Raw genomic sequence first — 22,231 nt, forward strand, 5'->3', positions numbered from 1 at the left:
ATACCAATTAAACTGTAATTTTTAATTCATGATTACATTTTTTTAATATATATATATTTTAAAAATAGTCACTTTTGTTTTATTTGTGAAATTTTTTAAAGAATTTTATTTATGAAATTTTTTTAAGAAATAGAATTTTTTTTCCAGAATTTGAAAGAAATTTTTAGGAAGTGTAAAATTTTTTAGATATTATTTGAGTTAATGCAAAATAACTGCATAGTTATAGGTTTTATAATTTATTAATGCAATCTTAAAATTACTATGAATTATGAAATTTATACTGATATCAAACTAATAGTTAGAATTAAATATCCATATTCTTTACATACAATAAGTGCTTAGTTTTAACATATGGGGTTATAAAAAGTATTAACTATTTTCAGAATTGATGAATGTTTTAAATAGATTTTAATAGTTAATATTATATGTTATATATAATATTTTAATAGTTATATATAAATTATAATAATAATAATAATTTAATAGTTAATATAATGTGAATAGTTAATATTATGCACCCTGTCCAAAAACCAATTTAGGATGTCCAAAACTCCACATTTGTTTGCTCCCTTATCAATTTATCATTAAAATGCAGAGAATATTCTAATTAGTTTCTTTATATATTAATCGTTAGGTATTTTTATCCATTATTATAAATTTCTTAACCATGAAAATTTAGAATAAATTTGATTTGTTGTACTACATGATGCAGCAAAACATAGACAAAGTTAGACATAGAACATATTACATCATAGAATAGAAGTTAACTACTAATTCCCTTTTAAATTGTGTGCTCGTTTCTTTTTGTCTGCCATTATAATTACTAAATATTTTATAATATATCTCCTGGTTATTTATTGTTTTTAGCTTTTTTACAATGTCAAGCAGTAGTGCTGCTATTTTAAAGTTGTTTAAGCAGGGAAAAAACTGTGTGAAATCATTTATTTGCTCTGCAAACAATATTTGTTCACAAAAATTTGGAGTCTTTAAAGCAATCACTTCGATGGGAATTAGATAGATTAAAGGCCGAAAACTTGCTGCTCAATGCTGAAAAGAATTTGCGCCTCTGCATTGTTGCAAAAGGCGACCACTTTAAAATCCATTAAATTTATTAATTATTACATGTCTAATCTTAAAATTATTAGTTATTTTTTTGTTTATTTTTTTAAAAATAAAGTTATATTAAGAAGTTTAAAAAAGTTAAAAAAAGTTAAAGTTATATTATAAAGTTATATTAAAGTTATATAAGTCCAGGGGTTTTTGCTGTAACCTCCAATAAAAAAAATTCTCAATTTTTACCAATTGATTAATGCAACAAACATAGTTAATTAATATTTATTTATTTATTTTTTAAAAAGTAGTGTTATGTGGCATTTTTATTATTACTAAATATTTTAGGGCCGAAACTCTGAAAGCAAAAGATGTTGAATCATCTCTTGATAAGAAATGCCCTCCTTGTCCGACCACACCTTTGCCAGAACTTTCAAATCTCAAAGTGAATGAAGTGCCTAACCAAAGACAAATCTTAGTTAATCAAACTCCTAGTTCCCCAGCACCACAGCATCGTGTCACTGGAAGTAGTGCTTACACTAAAGAGGAAATTGCTGTTCTTAGGTCTGTATTCTTTGTAAACTGAAACCTTAAATATTTGAAATTTTTTTTTCTTCTTCCTTAGATCCATGTTTTTTTTAATTTTATTAATTTTGCTATATCTTTAAGAATATTGAAAAATAACCACGCTAACAAAAATTTTGTATCATAGATTTTACAAATTGTGTATGAACCAATTAAATAAAACGTTAAATCAATGGATTGAAAAAGATTGATGTCATGTGCTTGTAAGTAGCATTTTTCAATATGTATTGAGCATTGAAACTCTGGGTAAAACTTTGCAGAAAATTCCTATCTATACACTACTTTCCTACGGAATAACATTAGGAAACCAATTTTTTGATGCAGGAAAGCTTGCAGCTAAAAAGTCGGGACTGGCGCTCAGGGGGTAAATGGGGTATTATATCATTCATTAACTAATATTTTTAAAATGACAAATTTTCTACAAAACTAGTTTTTTTATGGCCAGTATTGCTATCTGAGACTTTTATATTCAGATAAAAATTTTTTTTTATTTAGTTGCATATCTTATTTATTTAAAACTTTGTCTTACTAACATTCCATTATTATAAAATTTTGGACGCATTTCAAAGACTTCTTTTTCTAACCTTTTGCTCTATTAGTGGTATGATTTGTCAAACTTCTTGTTTGAAAAGTTGCTGTTAAATATTGTTGCGTATTATTAAATTCAATATTTTTTATTTCCTGAAGCAAAGTTTAAACAAAAATGTCTGTTGATAATGAAAGTGCTATATACAAAATGTTATTTTTAAATATTCTTTTCAAATGCATGTTTTTTTTCTCTTTTTTTCGTAATTTCATTCCTGGTTTAAGCTTGTTTATGAAATTTTTTAGATTGTGGTGCAATAGCAGTATTTACAGTTTTAGAGAGGAATCAATATTTTTTAGTTAAGATACTTAATTAATATAATGCATTAATGTGAGCACAAACTTGTTCTTTAATTGATTTTTGCTATCAATTTGTTAAAACTGTTAATTTGTGTGAAAACTAATGTGTTTATTTCTTTTTCTTTTATTTCATAATCAATTAGTTTTTTACTGTTATGTACAGGGTGCATAGCATTTTTTAAAAGCCCTTAAAGGTGCTTTATTCATTGGGTATTTTTAAAAAGTGCTTATTTTTCCCTTTTTCAAAATGAGATTTCTCCTTTAATATGTTGATTTTCACTGCAAATTATGCAAAAAGACACAGTTCACATTCTTCTATTCAACGTTTTCACAATTAATTCAACCCCAATCTATTTCAGCATAGCGTATTGTCAGTCTGTAACGTATGAAAAAAATTCCTTTTACATGATTCAAAATTTCATGGTTTTTGACAATTGTAAAAAACAATGTCAAATTTTTTTTTGACATGAAGGTTAAAACAAGATAGAACCGTTAATTGTCAAAAACTTTCCAACCCTGCCTGGTTATGATATTTTTTTAAAGTGCTTAAAAATATTTTTTGAGTGCTTGAAAAGTGCTTAAATTTTTTTTTGAGTGCTTGAAAAGTGCTTAAAAGGTGCTTATTCTTTTGTTGAATAATTTGGCTACGCGCCCTGATGTAGTTTATCACTTTAGGATTATTGTGCATTATAAATATCTTTATTTTTTAGGGTAACATCCATAGTTAATGGCAGAGAATATGTTCCATTTATGTCCATAGATCTGAAAGAAAGATTTGCTTATCCACTTCCATTTAGTGATAAAGATGGTAAACTAGCTTTAAGTCCTAAACAGAAAATTTCCTTTGCTAGGTGGGCTCGTCCTGAGGATATCTCCTCTAAACCTGTACTTATTGAACTCATTGATTGTTTTAGTATTAGGCAGGTAATTTACTTCATCATCTAATCTGTTTAATATATATGTGTAATCATTACTTTGTTGCATTTATTATTTTATAATTTACAGACTATAGTGAGTGATTGCTCATTTATTGCCTCACTAGCTGTAAGTGCCCTTTATGAGAAAAGATTTTCTAAGAAGATTATCACTAGGTAATTTTTTTTAACTGTATGTTGTTTGTATGGCATGTTGTTTCGAAAAGATTTGTTAGTAGCTTTTCAGAAAGAAAATCGAATTGTTAATTGAAAATTGAATTGTTTTTTGTTGTTTAATATTATGTTGTTGATAAAAATAACTTATTATTTATGGCTTACAGGTGATTAATTATAAACATTTGAAACAGAATTTATTGTAACAAACTTATTTTAATTAACTCTAGCTAATTTCAATGTATATTTTAAAGTTAATTGATCAAACTTGACATTTTTACAAACAGTTCCTTAGTATTTTTTCCAGATGAGTACTGGATTCATGATGTTTTCCATAAAAAAAAAACGTTTTTTTTGCACTATATGAAATAGGCAACAATAAGGCTCTTAGTCCTACTACTGCAGTATAATATATTTAGCTTTTTATCTTTCTTCCATATTATTCTTCTCCTCATTTTCTTTTCTAACATTAAATATTGTAATTTTGTGTACTCTACAGTTTGATATAGTGAATGATGTGATACATAATTCTGACGTATTTTAATTATTCAGACTGCAAGTATTGTTTTGTATAAATACTTTTTATGGAACACAGTTTTTTAACTGACTCGCAAAAAATAATGTTGCCTATGTGAAGCTAAGAAATACATGAAATGAGTGCAATGCATTTTATATTAATAAAAAACAAATACTTTACGCAGTACTTTTCAAGTACTTTACAATACTTTTACTGAAAAACAGAATTTGTGGTTACAAGGTGTGATTGGTGGTTAAAAAAGTCACCTTTTAACCACCAATTCTGTTTTCCAATTTTTACTCATAATTCTTCTTTGTGTTATTTTTGTGTTTCTCTTTGTTATTTTTAAAAAAAATAAATTCCGACACAGTTTCTGATTTTAATTAGCGCACAACATTAAATTTGCTAAATTTAAAATTTAATAATGGAAGTCAGTAAAAAGTTTTATTGAAATTAGTCATATGTTGACTTGTCTGTAATTTTGAATACATGTTCAAACTAAACAGAAACAACTTAAATATTTGTCTGCCGAAGATAATGTGTTCCTTCTAAATAAAGTTCTTACTTTTGTTCTAACTTTTTAGTTGCAGATTCCAATTATATGCCCGATTTAATGGTTAAGCAATTTACTCTTTTTTACTTATATTTACTTGTGACCTTGAGTATTTAAAATTTTTTTTTTCTAACTTTTATTTCTTCATGTTAACTTTTATTATTTTTTTCAGTATTATATATCCACAAAACAGAGCAGGTGATCCTGTATACAACCCTTGTGGAAAATATATGGTGAAAATGCATTTTAATGGAGTTCAGAGAAAGGTAACACTTACTTCCCCTTGATTATGACTTTGTTTCTGAATGAAAATTTTTTAATTTAAGAAATAAATTTTTAGATAATTATAGATGATTATTTGCCAATGGCGTCTCATGGTGAACTTCTATGCTCATTTTCAAGCAATAAAAATGAATTCTGGATTTCATTATTGGAAAAAGCTTATATGAAAGTTATGGGTGGTTATGACTTTCCTGGATCAAACTCTGTAAGTAATTTCCTTAATGAATAGTATTTGTGTTATAATTTATTGTTTTAATAATATACTCAACTTGTTATTGTGAATTACAGTTCTGGAAGATTTAATATGTTACTGGTTGTCCGCGCATGTGCACACTATCACAAGAGCTTTTGTAGAGCAGAAGATGTTTATATGTTAAAGAGAACGGCAGTCATTCTCGTGCGGGAATTTTCCCCTATATCTACATTTTCTTATTTCATGTTTGTGTCTAAAGAAGCATGGTCGGTCATTTCATATAATTTATGAATAACCTCTATATCTCTAATATCTTATATGCTGGTAATATTGATGCTGAAATTTCGTTGAAAATTTCATGAACAACAAGTTAACGGTTTATTGACTACATCTATTTTGGGAATATTTTCATGCACAATATACTATATTTCTTTTTATCAATACATACATTTTCTAATACATACTTCTAATACATACATCTAATAAATACATTTCCTAATACCCCATTTAAATGCTCATAGCATTTAAATGGGGTATCTATTGGTTGCAAAAATTTGTGTGATCTTCATTCCAAATTTGATGGTTTTTGAAGATTTTTGACCTTACTAAATTTTAAGATACAACTTCTCACGAAAGTCAAAATGGTGCAATAAAAATTAGGTTTTTTATTATTTTTTATTATTTTTTTTAAATTTTTTTTTAAAAGAAGTGATTATTAAAGACTAAGAGGAGATTTTTGTTTGAAATTCTTATCAAAGCTAGATACCCTGTTTAAATATATGTGACTAAAAACTGGCCACTGTTTTTTAGTATCTTTTATTCGCTTCTTTAAATATATTCTGTAAAATTTCCTTTAAGAAATATCTCTCAGCAAATATCTTTTTTTTTTTCAAATTGTATCTTTTTTATAATATATATTAAAAAAATTACAAATGTAGTATTCTTAATTAAACAACATTATTTGTAAGGATTCATATAATTAAGTGTAATTAACTTTGTTCTATTAATATCTCTCTAAAATTTAATTATTTAATTTTATTCATGTATACCAGAACTCCAAAATATTAATGAAATATATTTGTTTTATGCTTGTTAAACAGGATCTTTACCAAAATTTGGAATATTTGCCATTTTTGTGATATATAGTTATGGAAGCTGTTATTCATTTACTTTAATTTGCTACAGGCCACTTTAATTCATTAATTAATTAGTACTAAAGATTTCTATTGAGTCCATTAATTGATTTTCCTAAGTTGCTGAATGATTAGTTTAATATTTTTTTCAGATATTGGGAAAAAAAATGATTAAGATCTGAACTGTCTAAGAAATATTTTGTTATGTGGTCTTCCTATGCATAATTTTTTTTTTCTAAAAATATGTATTTAAACTATGCTTATACTATTATTTTCCTTTGTATGGTAATACTTTAAATATTTTTTTATTCATATATTTTGATTATTTCAAACTTTAAAAACAGAACTGTGCACGCCTAGTACTATGAATTTTAGCTCTGATTTGAGAAAAAAATTAATTTTTGACTGTAGTTAGGCCTACATTAAAAATTGCAGACGTATTTTTTCTAACAAAAGTACCCTAAAATGTATTAATTTTTTGCAGTTTTCAAATAAACCCTTGTTTCTTTCTTCATTTTTTTACTCATAGACAAATTTATTTAATTGTTTGGAGCTGAATTTCATAATTCTTGAAGTTCTTATTGCTAAATATTTATTCATATATTTGAAAGAGTATTTTATATTTTGGAAAAATATAAATTTAACACAAATTATATGTTTCTTTTTGCATTGTAATATTGGCATAGAAAGCATTACAGACAGTTATGTGTTTTTTTTCTCCTTGAAATTTTAGAGATATAGTTCTGCAACAGTGGAAAAGCATTATTACACTTATCTCTCGAAAAATAAATTTAAAAGTGTGTAAAAATTCCTTATAACATGGATTTCTAAACTTTTCCTAGTTATACCAACCTTTTGAGATTTGAAATTGTCTTTCAGTACCCCAAGCACATAATATTCGTGTGTGGTTTATTGCTTATTTTATACATAATGTATGTTTTATAAGTGTAAATAAGAGATGAAAATATAAATGTAATTGGTAAAACTCATACTTAATCTGTTAGTTGTAACAAAAAAGATGGGATCAATAATAATACACAGCATAAAATTTAAAAATATAGCAGAAAATATAAATAAAAAGAAATTAACATATTCTGGTATTAAGAATTTGTTTAGTGCAAGAACTTGCTACTGATAATATAACTTTTCAAATTATGGCACTATCTTAATATAGCTACTAAATATTCTTTTCAACATTTATTTTCATGCAATATTTGCTCTTTTGAAAAGTAACTGCTTAAAAACCAAATTTACGCAGTAACAAAGAGAGTTTGAACCCTCAAAGCTTTTTCACTTAGAATAGGATAATAATATATTAGATACATCCAAAAGTTTATAAACTTAACCTTGAAACTTTTCCTTTTTGAATAGCAACAGATTACTATTCAGGGATTAATATTAGAGTTGAAGTAATAGGCAGCTCAGAACACCCTTTGTAACTCTGACAGGCATCCTTAAGATTGCCTTGGCACACATTTTGTCACCCCTTAGCTTTTAGCCTTTTATTGTTTGTGAAAACAATATTTACATTTGAGTAACGTTTCTCGTTTTTTACCAAATTTGCTAATATCTTAACCACTTAAATCTTATATCATTAATGTTGCACCTTTAATTTCTTGAGTCACTCTTTATGCAATTTCGTTTTTCTCTTTTCAAAATCCAGATTATTGTAAATCGAGATTTTTAGAATGTGTATTATACAAGCTCTAATAGTGAATTATACTGATTTTTAGAACATAGATCTTCATGCTCTGACTGGTTGGATTCCAGATAGAATATCAATTGACTTAAATGATCCTACTTTTCCCAAGGATGCTATCTTTAAAAAGCTGCTTGATAAACACAAAGCTGGACACGTGCTGATTACAGTTGCTACTGGAGAGTTAAGCCAAGATGAAGCAGATAGGGCAGGTTTAGTTCCTACTCATGCATATGCTATGTTGGACATTAAGGAAGTTATGGTAAGCTATGAAGTTTTGATCATTTATTTTATCTTTTATTCACAAGGAAATTTGCATTATTTCATTTAATTATCAGATTACCATATTTTTTCAAATATAACCTGAGAAATGTTTAAACTAAGTGGATTTTTCTTTGAAAATGTGTCCTAAGCTCAAAACTTGTAAATAAAATTAAATTTAAAAAATCTGGCGTTGTTGTTATGAAGACAAAACTTTTAAAATTATTTTAAAGCAATTAAATTCAAGGGGTGGAATATTTTTCTATCTATGCCATGCTAAACTAAAATGTTAGATTCCGACAACAATATTTTTGACTATGATTACTGTATGCATTTAATTATTGTCTTATATTTAGGCTGCGCTGTTTGCGCTAGTCATATTTTCTGTTCCATTTTATGTTTGTCTGAAAGATGAGCAGGAACTGTATGTTATTTCTGTTGCTGGGTTTAGCTACGTGGATGAATCCTGATTAAAGCAGACCCCTGTAATTTTAATTTTAAATAAAACTTTTCCGAAACTTCTTCCCTTTCACATGGAAATGTATTGCAGCTGAATTGGCTTATAATGAGCAACAAGAGACAGTAATATTTTCTCCTTACAGCTGAGTGCTTGTAAAAAAGGAGTCCACGAAAAATCTTAAAATTTCCTACATACTTACTAAATTATAAAATTATTATAATTTAGTGAGTGAACTTTAGTATAAAAGTTTATTTTTTAATTTTTCTGCAGCACTGAAGAAATTAGATAATTTGCTTTGTTTTGTATTAACCTATTCTTATTGTCGTATTGTTTTTTTGAATAAGACTGATGTCCTGAAAAGCATCTTCGACATTAAAAAAGAATTTATCAGCTAGAAGCATCAAAAGCGAAAAATCATAAAATTTCCTACATGCTTACTAAATTATAAAATTATTCTAATTTAGTAAGTAAACTTTAGTATAAAAGTTTATTTTTTTATCTTCTACAGCATAAAAGAAATTAGATAATTTGCTTTGTTTTGTCTTAACCTATTCTTATTGTCGTATTGTTTTTTTGAATAAGACTCATGGAAAGCATCTTTGACATTAAAAACGAATTTATCAGCGAGAAACATCAAAAAAGAATTTTTTTAAGGTAGAGCTAGATTTATAGAATTAAACAGAAATTTTGTGAATAATTTTCTCTAAGACCAGTTTTTGCTTGTTATAAGCATGCTTCTCTCAAATAGATTTAATAATGTAACTAACCAAGTATTTCTAATTTTCTCATTAAATTTAGGTTCATTATAAGCAAGTTTGACTATGTTTTACTAATTCTATTTTAAAGTTAGTGTTAGTTTTATTGCTATATTTTTACCAATTTTTTTTTTAAATCAAAATTAAAATTTTTGTTCTATAATTGTATACCTTGAAGTATATTCTTGTTTTTAGGGAACACGCTTATGTCTGCTGAAAAATCCTTGGAGCCATTTGCGATGGAAAGGTCGTTATTCTGAGCACGACACAAAAAGCTGGACTCCGCAACTTAAGGAAGCTTTAAGATATGATCCCAGAAATGCCCAAATGTTTGATAACGGTAATTATGACAAAACAGACATTTTATTACTTGCATTGAATATTTTTCAAAACAATCTTTTTATTTTTTATTGAAAATTAATATTACTTTTTAAATTTTGTTTGATTTAAAAATTTTTAATTTTTAGTGAAATTTTTAGCATATGGATAAAACTGCAAGCTAGGCAAGATTTTGCAGCACCTTAACAAGGCTCATTATTTCAATTCTGATGCTTCATATACTGATCACAGATCAAAAATTATCGTTTTTACTAAGTCTGATTTATTTAAAAAAAATGTACTTTTCTGTTAGTGTAATTTAAATTAAGTGCAACAAGTGCTAAATATTTTCTAAAATTTTTTTTAATGATTAAATAATTTTGAAATGAAAAGAAAGCTCTGGAATTTTTTCCACCAAATTTCATCAACAATTATCATTAAACAATTGTCTTAAAGACAAATGAATTTTTTTATTACTTGAATAAGTATTTTGATTTTAATATCTGAATTAGATAACACATAAGTCTTGAACAATGAAATATACATTTATATTTTACGTAAGGATGCTAATTTATTGTTTTTTTTAAAATTTAAAATCATAATTATAATAATCATCAAATAATAATAAGAATAAATCATAGAATAAAGGATCAAAATTTCATACGCAAGTATTCAAGTTAACAGAAGTGGAGAGTAAACTATAAATGTTGTGCTCATGTGAAATTAATTTGAAAAGCTAACTATATTGAATTGTAGGTGTTTTTTGGATTGACTTTGACTCTCTACTTCATTTTTATCGAGTAATCTATTTGAATTGGAATCCTGATATTTTCAAATACACTTATTGCCTTCATCAGTAAGTAAATTTCATAAGTTACATTTTGCGTAAAATAATGATATTATACTTTATTTGTAGGTAATTCAAAAGTATTGATTAACTTGAAATATTTTGAATATATTTCTTAAGAGAAATTTACAATACAATTGTCTAATTAGTTGAAAATTGGGTGAGAAATAATGAATACAAAATACAGATTGTCCCAAAACGACTGCATAAACTCTGCACAGCTAGATTCCTCATTGGGAGTACATAAAAACTGCCCAAAGAAGCGTTCCTGTACGATCCATAGTTTATGAGAAAAATATGAAAAACAAAGTATGATGTCACTGCCAGTGTAAGAAAAAACACTTTATTGAGCATATTAGTTACATATCAGTACATAACACTTTATTGAACATGTTCGCCAGATCTTGCACCGTTGGATTTTCTCCTATGGGGCCATCTCAAGGAACTGGTGTATCGAGATGTAGTGACAACACCAATGGACTTAGTTGCTCGCCTGCATGCTGCTTGTACTTCGGTGGATCCCGTGATGCTGCAACGTGTGATGACAACCATTCCATGGCTTACTCAAGCCTGCCTCGACATGCACGGCAGATACTTTGAACATCTGCTTTAAATTGTGCGTAGTATACTGCTGTTGATATGTTGAATAAAGTGTTTTTTCTGGAACCGGCAGTGATGTCATACTTTGTTTTTTCATATTTTTCTCGTAAACTATGGATCGTTCAGGAACGCTTCTTTGGGCAGTTTTTATGTACTCCCAACGAGGAATCTAGCTGTGCAGAGTTTATGCCATAGTTTTAGGACACCCTGTATATTTATAGTTATGTTTTATTTATGAAAGCTTACGATATTCATTTAATTAAAAAAAGGAACAGTTATTACTGAAATTTAAAGTTATGTGAGACAGAAAAGATACTGCAGTTATAGCACATTATTTTTACTTCTGCCTTTGTTTTCAAGATTAACTCTGGAATTAGTTTGGCGGAGAAAAAAAAACAAAATTTACATTAGGAATGTCTTAAAAATAAATTAGCTTCTTAAACGAAATTTACAACACAGTTTTCTAAGTAGTTGAAAATTATGTGACAAAAAAAACAGATAAAATATATTTATATTTTAATCATAACAGTTCAAAATGTTCATTTAAAAAAAAGGTTATTACTAAAATTTAAAATTGTGTGAGTCAGAACAGATACTTTTGTTATAACACATTGTTTTTACTTATGCCCTTTTTTAAGGGATTATCTCAAAAATGTGTTAAAAAAATTTGTACACAACAAGTGTGCAACACCAATTATTGTTGCTCTTTAATGTTTTGTATCAAAATTTTAAATAAGTTAAGTATGGTAGAAAATTTAAATGATATATAAAAGACAATTTTTGTAATATCTAGTTACAGAAACCATACCTTTTTTCATGGTAGGATAAAAAAAATACGTATGTGAGAAAGTTACATTTGAGAAATTATTCCAAATTAAATCCAATTTCATAATGGCATTTTTTAATTGTAATCGGACTGTTTTAATCAATAATTTAAACCTTTCTTAACTTTAAGTTATCAAATAAATATAAATCTTTTTACTATTCTGTTTAAATTCAATACTTAAAAGGAAACTAATGCTTACAAATTATGAAAAGTATTAATCTTAACTATAAAAATGGGAATTATGTATCTATTTTATCTCTTAAAATAGTAAAGGCTTAGTGTTATTTAAATTCATATCGTGTGGATGAGACATTGTATATCGATCTTCTTAGTTTTTAGTTTAAAATGTTGACTGCTACACTGTATTCATATTAATTATAATAACAAAACTAACTATAATGGGGTATAAATCCAGCTTTAAAAAATCTAACTAATTTTGATTACTATTAAATTATATTTAAATTAGATATATCACTTGTTCTTGTTAACTCGTGTTTTACAATTTTAATTTTTAGTGTATTTTATTATACTGTGTATTTTATTTTTGCTGTTATTTTGGTTTCAAATTATTTCTGGTCTAGATAAAAATAAAAATTTGTTTATTTGCTTATTTGATTAATTATATTTGTTCATTATTATGTATTAAAAACTGTTTTAAAAATTTTAACTTTAGAGCTTGGAAAGCTGGAGTTGGTCCTGTTAAAGATCTTTATAATATTGGTGAAAATCCGCAATACTGCCTGGATGTTAAAGCTGCAGGGGCTGTATGGGTTCTTTTGACACGACATATTGTCGATCGAGTAAGTTGACAATTTAAATTATGATTTGATCAAATATAGCTGAAAGAGTTACTTTTCGCAAAGTTATTATTTTGTACTTCATTAAAATGTTTGTACCCCAAATTTGTTTTGATTTTAACCACATTTAATTGAATATGTTTGTGTTTGAAAAAATATATTGCTACTGAAGCATTGTTTTTTCAATAAAATAAGTCTCTTGCTGCTACTAATAATTCAATTATACTTACTTTCATTTAATTATTATGTGTATGTAATGTAAATGAATCTTAAAAATTTTAATACTTAAAAAATACTTAAAATGTCAATACCTAAAAATGCTTAAAATACTAATATTTGAAAAATGCTTAAAAATACTCTTGCCAAATTTCCTGGATTTTTCCAGTTTCTTCTGGTCTCTTGATTTCATTAAAAATTCTCCCACTTCCAACTATGAATTCCTAAATGATCGACTTTCTTACGGCTGATCCCTTACATTATAAATAAAAAAATTAGCATAATTGTATAAAAATATTAACCAAAGACTTCAAATTACATATTTTGAAAACATTAAATATAAGGAATGAATTCTTTTATATTAGTCTTGGAATTTTTATATTAGTCTTGCAGATCTGCTGTGCCATTTAGTTTAGCTGAAAATTTGCTTTTATTGTGTGCATAATCCCAAAACAAACAAGCAGACAAAAAAAAAAATTAGCTTCTGATTGATGATTTTTGTTAAAATGAAAGCAAATCAGTGTTGTAATAAATGTTGAGAAAAGTTATCAGTTAAAGAAGTTTCATATTGTTGAAATCGGTAATTTTGTTTTGAATTGAAAAATTTGATAGAATAATACAATCTAATTTTTTGCAAAGGAATGTTATTTTCATAATTTTAATGTTATTTTTTTTTAATATTGCAATTTTTTAACGGATATTTTATTTCAATAATTTTATAAATAATAGCTGATATATTAAATAACATGTTTACTAAGTGATAAGCTCAAATTCTCAGATTCCTGTTATCCTTCCTCAGAACTAAGGGTTTTGCGTAATACCTTTTGTATTTCACTGTTTTAGAAAAATCTCAGAAACTGTGGAAATTTTTGAGAAAAAACCTTCTCAAAATAAATTTTTTATTCAGTTCTTTGCTTTTTTGAGAATTTAAATAAGTATTTCTTCAACATAATGAACTGAATCTCAATAATTCTAATCAGTTTAAACTTTTTCCTTTTTAAAAATTCTAAAATTTTCAGTTACTTTTTTAAATTTAATTCCTCTTTTAAATTTAATTAAAGCATTTTGTTTTTAAAGTAGCTAAAGAATGTGTCCTAACTACCTAAAATCCATTATACAATTACTATTAGTATTCAAAATCATGAATTTAAAAATAAACATATTTAAAAGTGTTTTGTGTTCAAGTTCATTCTTTGTCAATTCTTTATTTCAAGTTTATTCTTTGTCAATATTGCAAGCAATTTATAATGCTAACAACGAATGAATATCATGAAATTTGTGTTATTTTATAAATTTTTAATTTTGAAAGATATGCTCCATTTATAGTAATAATCGTTAATGATAATTTTTTGTTGATATTGATTAAATTATTATTCCATAGGATGATTTTGCTGAAAACAAGGAGTTCATTGCTGTCATTGTGTATAAAAATGATGGGCGAAAAGTTTACATTCCTAGTAAGTGCTTAAATAATTATCTTGACATGTTATTAACTGAGGTGTTTAGTTAAGAAATATGTTAGCTGAATTCACAGTGATAAACAGTTCTGGTTGTATGTTATATAAGTTTTTACTTCATTTTAAATGACGAAAAAATAAATTTTTTTGCTGTTTTACTTTCTCTGAAATTATTTAACCAATTTTGTTAAATTTCAGATTCCAATTAATAAAATTACGAAGTTTAACACAATGTATAAATTTATATACTTTACTATTCACAAATGCTTCGATAATAGTCATTTTAGTATCATAAAATAGTTCAATAATAATGATAAAAGTCTTTACGCAACTGAGTTATACAATTGTGTGTGAAAACTCTTTGATTTAGTGAAAAAGTTCCAGAAATTTTGTGAAATATACAAAAAAAGGGAAATTAACATAAAGAGGACCAAACTTTAGGCCTCTCTCCTGACCAAAGTATTGGGACCATATTTTCCTTATTTAGACCACTCCCTATATTTTAAGGATCAAGAATGAAAATGTGTTGACAAAACATTTATTTTATTTAACGAAAGTACATTTTTGTGTCTGATTTTGTAACTTAATCTTATCCCATGTTTAACATAGCATCTTAGTCGATGTCATTCTCATAATTTGAACCAGAATTATCTAAGCGCCCCTTTTTGTTGCATATTGTATAGTTTGTTTAAAGTAAGAACTCCTCTAGCCAGTGATCTGGACCTGTGGCAGCAATGATAACGAGTCATAACTATTTCATGTAGGAGTGTGGGGTCACTGTTTAGAACAGGTTTTGGCTCTGGTCAGCGAAAGAAAGTAATTTTTTTCTACGGTCTATTGTGTTAGAATGAAGAGAAACTACCCTCGCTGAAATGCGCTATTCTTATTTCCATAGCAGCAGATGGCCTCAGACTTTATGGCGGAGGGAGTTCTTACCATAGACAAACTATCTATATGGCTTCACTTATATAGTTCTATGTTTCATTTATAAGTAAATTTTTAATTATTTTACAACCTCCTTGTTTTATATAGATGATCCTGATCCATATATAGATGGCGTTAGAATCAACAGTCCACATTATTTATGTAAAATTATTGTACCTCAGGGAGGGACTGCTCGATATACTCTTGTTATTTCACAATATGAAAAAAGTACTACCATATACTACACATTAAGAGCTTATTCAACTTGTCCATTTACTCTATCAAAAATAGATACAACATTCAAGTATAAACATGAGGTATGAATTAAATGCATTTTAATTACTCGTAAGTATTGTATATAGATAAGTATATTGATAATTGATAAAAGAATTATATATATTGATAAAAACATATATTATATATATTGACAAAATATTGATAAAAACATTTTCATAGTTAAAACATTAATAAATCGATATAACCAATCATTTTTTTATGTAATTGAATTTTCAATGTATTTTTTTGCTGTTTATGTAAAAATTTCATTACAATGATGGTAGCTGTGTAATAAATCATATGTTTCTCTAAAGGAATGATTTTTCAGTTATAAAAGGCTATTGATTTATATAATAGACTGGTTGTAGATCTTTACAATGCTAAACTTGAAATTTGAGGCCTTGCATTTTGTAGAATTTTGTGTAGTATAGATTGTTTCACATATTTTTATTTAGTTTGCTCTATAGATTGTACCTTCCAGTAAATACTTTTTCTTGCCATCTGTGAACAGTTAAGAGTTCTTGCTCTGTTTTAGAGCTTTTTTCGATTCGATTTTCATTGCTTATGCGTGGAAAATTAATGTGGTTTATGGTGGTTTCTTGGTGTGAAAATACCTCTTATGTTGGCATTATGAAAACTGGATTCATAACTAAAATTTAGAGTTAAAAATGATTCCTACTAATATTATTATGTGTATAAGCAAAATAACTATTTTAAATAAATCATTTAAAATAGTTATCAAGTTTGCATTAAATTTTATATCATGAAAATTAGTTAGTTTTAAAAAATGAGATGAGGTTTGTTTGCAATGCTGAGGTTTTCCTAAAATAATTTTTTTTCTGTAATTTAATTTTCAACTTTAAAAATAAATCATTGATAGCATCATCTTTAGTACACTTTGAACATGAAGTTGTCAATCTCTTTCTGAGCTTGTCAAAAAGAGCTCTCTAAATAAGAACCTCACACAAACATTTTAAATACAATTTAAACTACTTATTTGTTTTGTTAATATTTCTTGTTTCGATATTTTTTCGTGCTTTCTTATTTGACCTCTTCCGCTTTTAAGTGCAAAGGTTTTTCCGAATGCTGGGAGAGGTTTTGATGGTCTCTCCTAAAGGTTTTCTTCAACACAAAGTGTATGGAAANTAATATTTCGGACATTCACCAAAGCATATCTGTGATTGTCGACATACACTGATGAGGGTCCGAATGTACAAGAATGTAATGAAATATTCGATCTTTCACCGACGTATTTGGTGTTTGTCGACATTCACCGGTGTAAGTCAACAACCACGGATTTCGGTCTTTCGCCGTCACATATACATATGAAACAAATAAAAGTGAGCAAAGGATAATTTCAACTACCTCTTCAATGGATAATATGTTTTTCTTTTCTTTTTTCTTATGATGTGAAGAATTAGCAGTGCAGATATTGACATGAAAATATAAAATTATCATTAATAAAAGCATCTCCTAATCCAAAAGTAAATTAGTCTGATTCAATAAAAAATATTACCTAAAACAGGGAATAGAATTTAGTAGATTGTTAATAAAAACATCTATAATTTAAAGCAAAACAACGCTTGTCTGTGGTGCACTTTTCAAACATTATCAATATTCAGCTTCACTAATATTCATAGTTTATTCTTATCCCCGAAGTTTATTTTTCCTTAACTGCTTTTATATTTTTTAAAATTCTTTTAGTGTGCTTATTGAGGCAGAACAAATGTTTAGCTATCTGGGTAGCAGCAATAATAATTTTCTTTGCTATTACTTTTTTTAGCAGATAACCAGCTAAAAAAAAAAGAAGAAATTTCTTCTTTTTTTTTGAAAAAGGAAAGCAGTTTTGTTTAATTTTATTGTTAAAAAACGTCTAAAATAGACGCTTCCAGTAAATGGACATTTGATTTTGTACTCATATTTATTTTTCATAATGGTGTATATTCTTTCTCAGCAGTTGTCAAAAAGTTTAGTTTAATCATAAGTGGTATTGAGGAAGTATGTATACTAAATTGTATGTTTAAATTGACGAAATATTTCTCTGGTTATCAGAGTTAATAAATTGGCATAATTAATTTAATTTTATTTCCATATTTATTAATCTTTTTATCTAGGTTTCTCAGCTTTATTTGGGAATAATGAGCAGTGTTAATGAGGATATTATAATTAATTGGAGTGAGTTCTTGTTGTGCTCCGAAAAAATAACCATTATGCAAAGTAAATTTTGTTATTCAGCATAATAAACTAATTTTCTTCGCGTGTGATTAAAACAGTTGATATATGTTGTAAATGTCAATGTACGATAGTTAAAAAGATTGAAAATGATTGTATTTGTTTTTGATGTGCTAAGTAAGAGTGTTTTTATCTATTTTTATTTTGTTTTAAAGAAATTATATTCATGCAATGTTTTATTTTTAGATAAAGAATGGTGAGTGGACTAAAGAGCTGAGTGGTGGTTGTCCTAATAATCCATCAACTTATCATAACAATCCTATTTATCAAGTCTCTTTGCAATCGTCTTCTGATGAAAGCACTTTATTAATCGACTTAAAGGGTCCCAAGTAAGAATAATCTATTTTAGTTCTTGTTTCATCATTATTTATATCAATTATTGTGTGTAAAGTAAATTGACAACAGCATGAACTATATTAATTCAAATTGTAATTTTCTTAATTTTTATTTCATTATTATTTTTTTTGAATTTTGAATATTACACATTTTTCTAAATAGGTCTAACTCACATTTACTTGTTTAGAGTTGTTAAAATGAATGTACATTAAACATCAGATTATCCAAGGCACATGGTACCGGAAATGCATTATAGAATTTATATTGTTAAATACTCAAGAGTGCTTTATTTCGTTTATCTTAAGTAGATAAACATTAAAATATCAGTAAAATGGTTAAAAATGGAAATTTACTATAAACAAAAGTTTACGGAAAGCAGAAATCTAAAATAAAATAAAATGACTCTGGCTATATAGCCTTTTTTCAAAAGACAACAAAAATTCAGAATATTTCATAGGTTTATTAAGTAACAAAAATGACGGTGTTTTAAAGATTTAATTGCTATCTGATGCCATATTGCAACGTGAATTCATAGCAGCTTTGAGCTGCACTGATTGCTTGTTGACATCTAAATGAAAAAATCTTTATAATTTTTATAAAATTTAAAAACAGCATATTGTAATTTGCATGATTCTTAAATCGCATATTAATCTTCGTAGTTAAAATATTATAAATCAAGTAATTATTAAAGCTCATTTCTAGAGTCATATTGATTTTATTTTAGAATCATGCATTTAATTTGCTTGTTAACTATAATTTATAAATTGTATGCAACTTGTGTTACTTTTGATTACAAAGAATCACAAGATAATTTGAATATATCTTGAGAATTAAGTTATAGACTATTTCTCGACATATATTTTAATAGAAGTAAAGATAGATTTTGGAAACAGAGTGTATCAGTCAGATGATCAGGGTTTTACTGTCTGTATATTTGTAAAATATTATGAACTTTATACTTTTTTTTTGCTTGAATGTTATCTAACTTAGTATGTCTGCTTTTTGCAATATTTTGGGAATAATGTTTTGCTGAAATATTCTAAAGATCCGCAGACAGTCTGAATTTTTTTTATCGAGTATTTTTTCTTTGTCTATAATTCTACTTATTCTATATATTAACTAACATTGATTAAGATATTTAAAAGTTTTAATTATAAAAAGAAGAGGGGTGATAGTAATTGCAATAAAAAACTCGTATTTCTTATCTAAAGCTTGCTTTCTATATCGTATTAAGTAAAATAAAGGTAAAGCACTTTTTATTCATCAGAGTTATGGCATAATGGATTGAGTAACATAAAGATAAAAGATAAACTTAGTAACAATTACCATAGTTAATAAAATTTGGTATCAGTCTCAATTAGTGAGAACTAGACCTATCATTATTACTATTATTTGATTATTACTATTATTCACAGTTTGCGTCAGATTTATCAATTTTCATTAAAAGTGAAGGGAATAGTCTTTATTGTATAAAAATTGAACAATATTCTGAGTTATAAAATTGAAATGAAAATATTGAGCTTAAAACTTAGGCTTGATGCTAAATAGCTTTAACCAAAAATATTTCTTTTAATGGTTTGAATATGATCCAATCTTATTAGGTGCCCTATTCGTTTAATAATCTGACTTGCTATAAGTTTAGTAATATTTGGTTCCCTATAAAATTTGTGAACTTCCAAGTTAATACTTTTTTCCTATAAAATAATTTTTACATTTTATCCTAAAATATAGGCTTATTAAAATTCTTTCAAATATCGCAAGTCCCATTTGTCTTTCTCAGTCAGTGCCCATATTTCAAAAGTATACACGAGGGTCTGTCTAATCAAAGTTTAGTAAATGAGCAATTTGGTTTTTCAACTGAAAAAAAAATCATATTTCTAATATTTTTCTCTCTGATGTTTGATTCTTTACTTAGCTTTGAATGTTTTTATATTTATTTATCTGTTAATAATTGTAATTATTTACAATAGTTTTAAAAAATTATAATCATTCAATTATTATTTGTGAAGAAATCATTATTAAAACTGAATTATAATAATTGAATTGTAAAAAAATTTTTTCCGCCGATATTGTCTATACTTGATTTTAAAATAATCCTCCTCTGAGTGAAATTGAATTGTAAAATTTATTTACATCTATTTGTTTTTATTTGTAGGCAATACCATGTTGGTTTTGAAGTTGTTACTGTTAGTGTAAATAATACTAATTCTCCTCATTATTTCTCAAGAAAAACTTCTGGAGCTTATAGGTATCAGATTTCTTGTCTGTTTTTCATTTTATTAACTTATTGTTACCACAATCATATGCATGCACTAATTTTATGCTATGTCCTGATGATGCTAATAAATTAATTCATAAATTATTATTCATGGTTTTATAAATATTAAATATGTTAAATAGTTACCTACAAATATATTAATTAATTAACTATTGAAATCCTAATGTGTTTTTTAAAAAAATAGTTTAGTTCCATTTATTTCGTTTTGTTAAAATGTTTTGTGAATTAATACAGTAATAGTAACAGTTTACCAAAAACTATACTTTAAGTTCCATTTTGATTAATTATTTTTAATGTGGCTATGTGTCTATTTCCCATTGGCCTTAGAAATGCCAGAATTGCTACTTTCTTATCGTCTCCCATTGGGCACATGTGTCTATTTGCCACCTCAGAAATGCAAGAATTTCTACTCTCTTATAGTCTCCCAGTGGGCACATGTGTCTATTTCCCATTGGCCTTAGAAACGCCAGAATTGCTACTTTCTTACCGTCTTCCAGTGGGCACATGTGTCTATTTCCCATTGGCCTCAGAAATGCCAGAATTGCTACTCTCTTATAGTCTCCCAGTGGGCACATGTGTCTATTTCCCATTGGTCTTAGATATGCCAGAATTGCTACTTTCTTATCGTCTCCCAGTGGGCACCTGTAGAGAGGAGTAGCATCGCCCACATCATGCAACCACAAACCCATTTATAGGGCGGGTTGCAATCACACAGAAGAAAGGACATTGAACACAGCGAGAACATAGAACAGGTCCAGTACAGCAACGACTAGACCAGTGATTGGCTCTATTTTGATTAATTTATTATTCTTATATTTTTTAATTGCATGCATACGATCTAAAAGTTTTTTGTTTGTCTTATTAATTTATTTTATGCATTACTGACTGAAATGTGGAAATCAGCTCTTTCTTTCAGCTGGTATCAGTTTATTTTGAAAACTGTGTGTATTGAATATTGTTTATCCAATGTGCATTGTTTAAATTTTAAATTTGTTATGGTAGCTAAAATGCTTAATTATTTATTAGCAGATTTATATAATTTTGACAACCAACTACTTTTTTTAACTATATTAACATAATGATCATGCAGTTTCTGATTTATAAATTTTAAGTGGAATTTTTATTTTTATAACTGCTTAATGTTTTTTTCCATGCAGAAACATATTTTAAACAAAATAAAAATTATTACCTACTATAAATTGAATTAGTTTTCATGAATTTAAAATTTGAAACATCTTCGGTGTCAATGAAATAAGACATAATTGGCATATTTTAACTTATTAGGCACAGAATAGCAATTCAAAGAATGATTATATAATGTTACTATTTAATAATTAAGGAAATTAATGTACAGCTAGTTTTAAATTGTAATTATTAGTGAAATTAATTTTTGGTTTAAAATAGCTCCTAGCATTAAATGATTTTCTAACCATCTCAGCCCTTACGTAGAATTTAATAATTGTTTCTTGACTATTCAATCACTTTAATATTTTTAAAAAATTGTTATTTAGCGATAGGCAAAATTTTCCTTGCTATACTTAAGACCATGCATATATCTCCTGTTACTTTATTCAAGACAAATTTCAAATGATAAAAAATTATACTATTCTGAAATAGTTGACTATTCAGTCACTTTCACCATTTATTCATCTGTTACCAACAT

At 26.6% G+C, this 22,231-nt stretch overlaps 1 protein-coding gene across 1 annotated transcript in view; it reads left to right on the forward strand.

Annotated features, from left to right (window-relative positions):
• Positions 1-22,231, forward strand: part of LOC107443024 (calpain-7) — a 30,397-nt gene that overhangs the window by 7,169 nt on the left and 997 nt on the right. The window contains exons 5-17 of the mRNA XM_043043804.2: positions 1,399-1,614; positions 3,231-3,444; positions 3,526-3,611; positions 4,851-4,944; positions 5,019-5,165; positions 8,020-8,247; positions 9,657-9,801; positions 10,536-10,635; positions 12,726-12,852; positions 14,447-14,522; positions 15,555-15,763; positions 18,141-18,283; positions 20,446-20,538. Coding sequence (XP_042899738.1) covers positions 1,399-1,614; positions 3,231-3,444; positions 3,526-3,611; positions 4,851-4,944; positions 5,019-5,165; positions 8,020-8,247; positions 9,657-9,801; positions 10,536-10,635; positions 12,726-12,852; positions 14,447-14,522; positions 15,555-15,763; positions 18,141-18,283; positions 20,446-20,538 — 1,878 coding nt within the window. The remainder of the gene's footprint in view (positions 1-1,398; positions 1,615-3,230; positions 3,445-3,525; positions 3,612-4,850; positions 4,945-5,018; positions 5,166-8,019; positions 8,248-9,656; positions 9,802-10,535; positions 10,636-12,725; positions 12,853-14,446; positions 14,523-15,554; positions 15,764-18,140; positions 18,284-20,445; positions 20,539-22,231) is intronic.

Source organism: Parasteatoda tepidariorum, chromosome 8, assembly GCF_043381705.1.
Source record: "Parasteatoda tepidariorum isolate YZ-2023 chromosome 8, CAS_Ptep_4.0, whole genome shotgun sequence".
Taxonomy (NCBI): domain Eukaryota; kingdom Metazoa; phylum Arthropoda; class Arachnida; order Araneae; family Theridiidae; genus Parasteatoda; species Parasteatoda tepidariorum.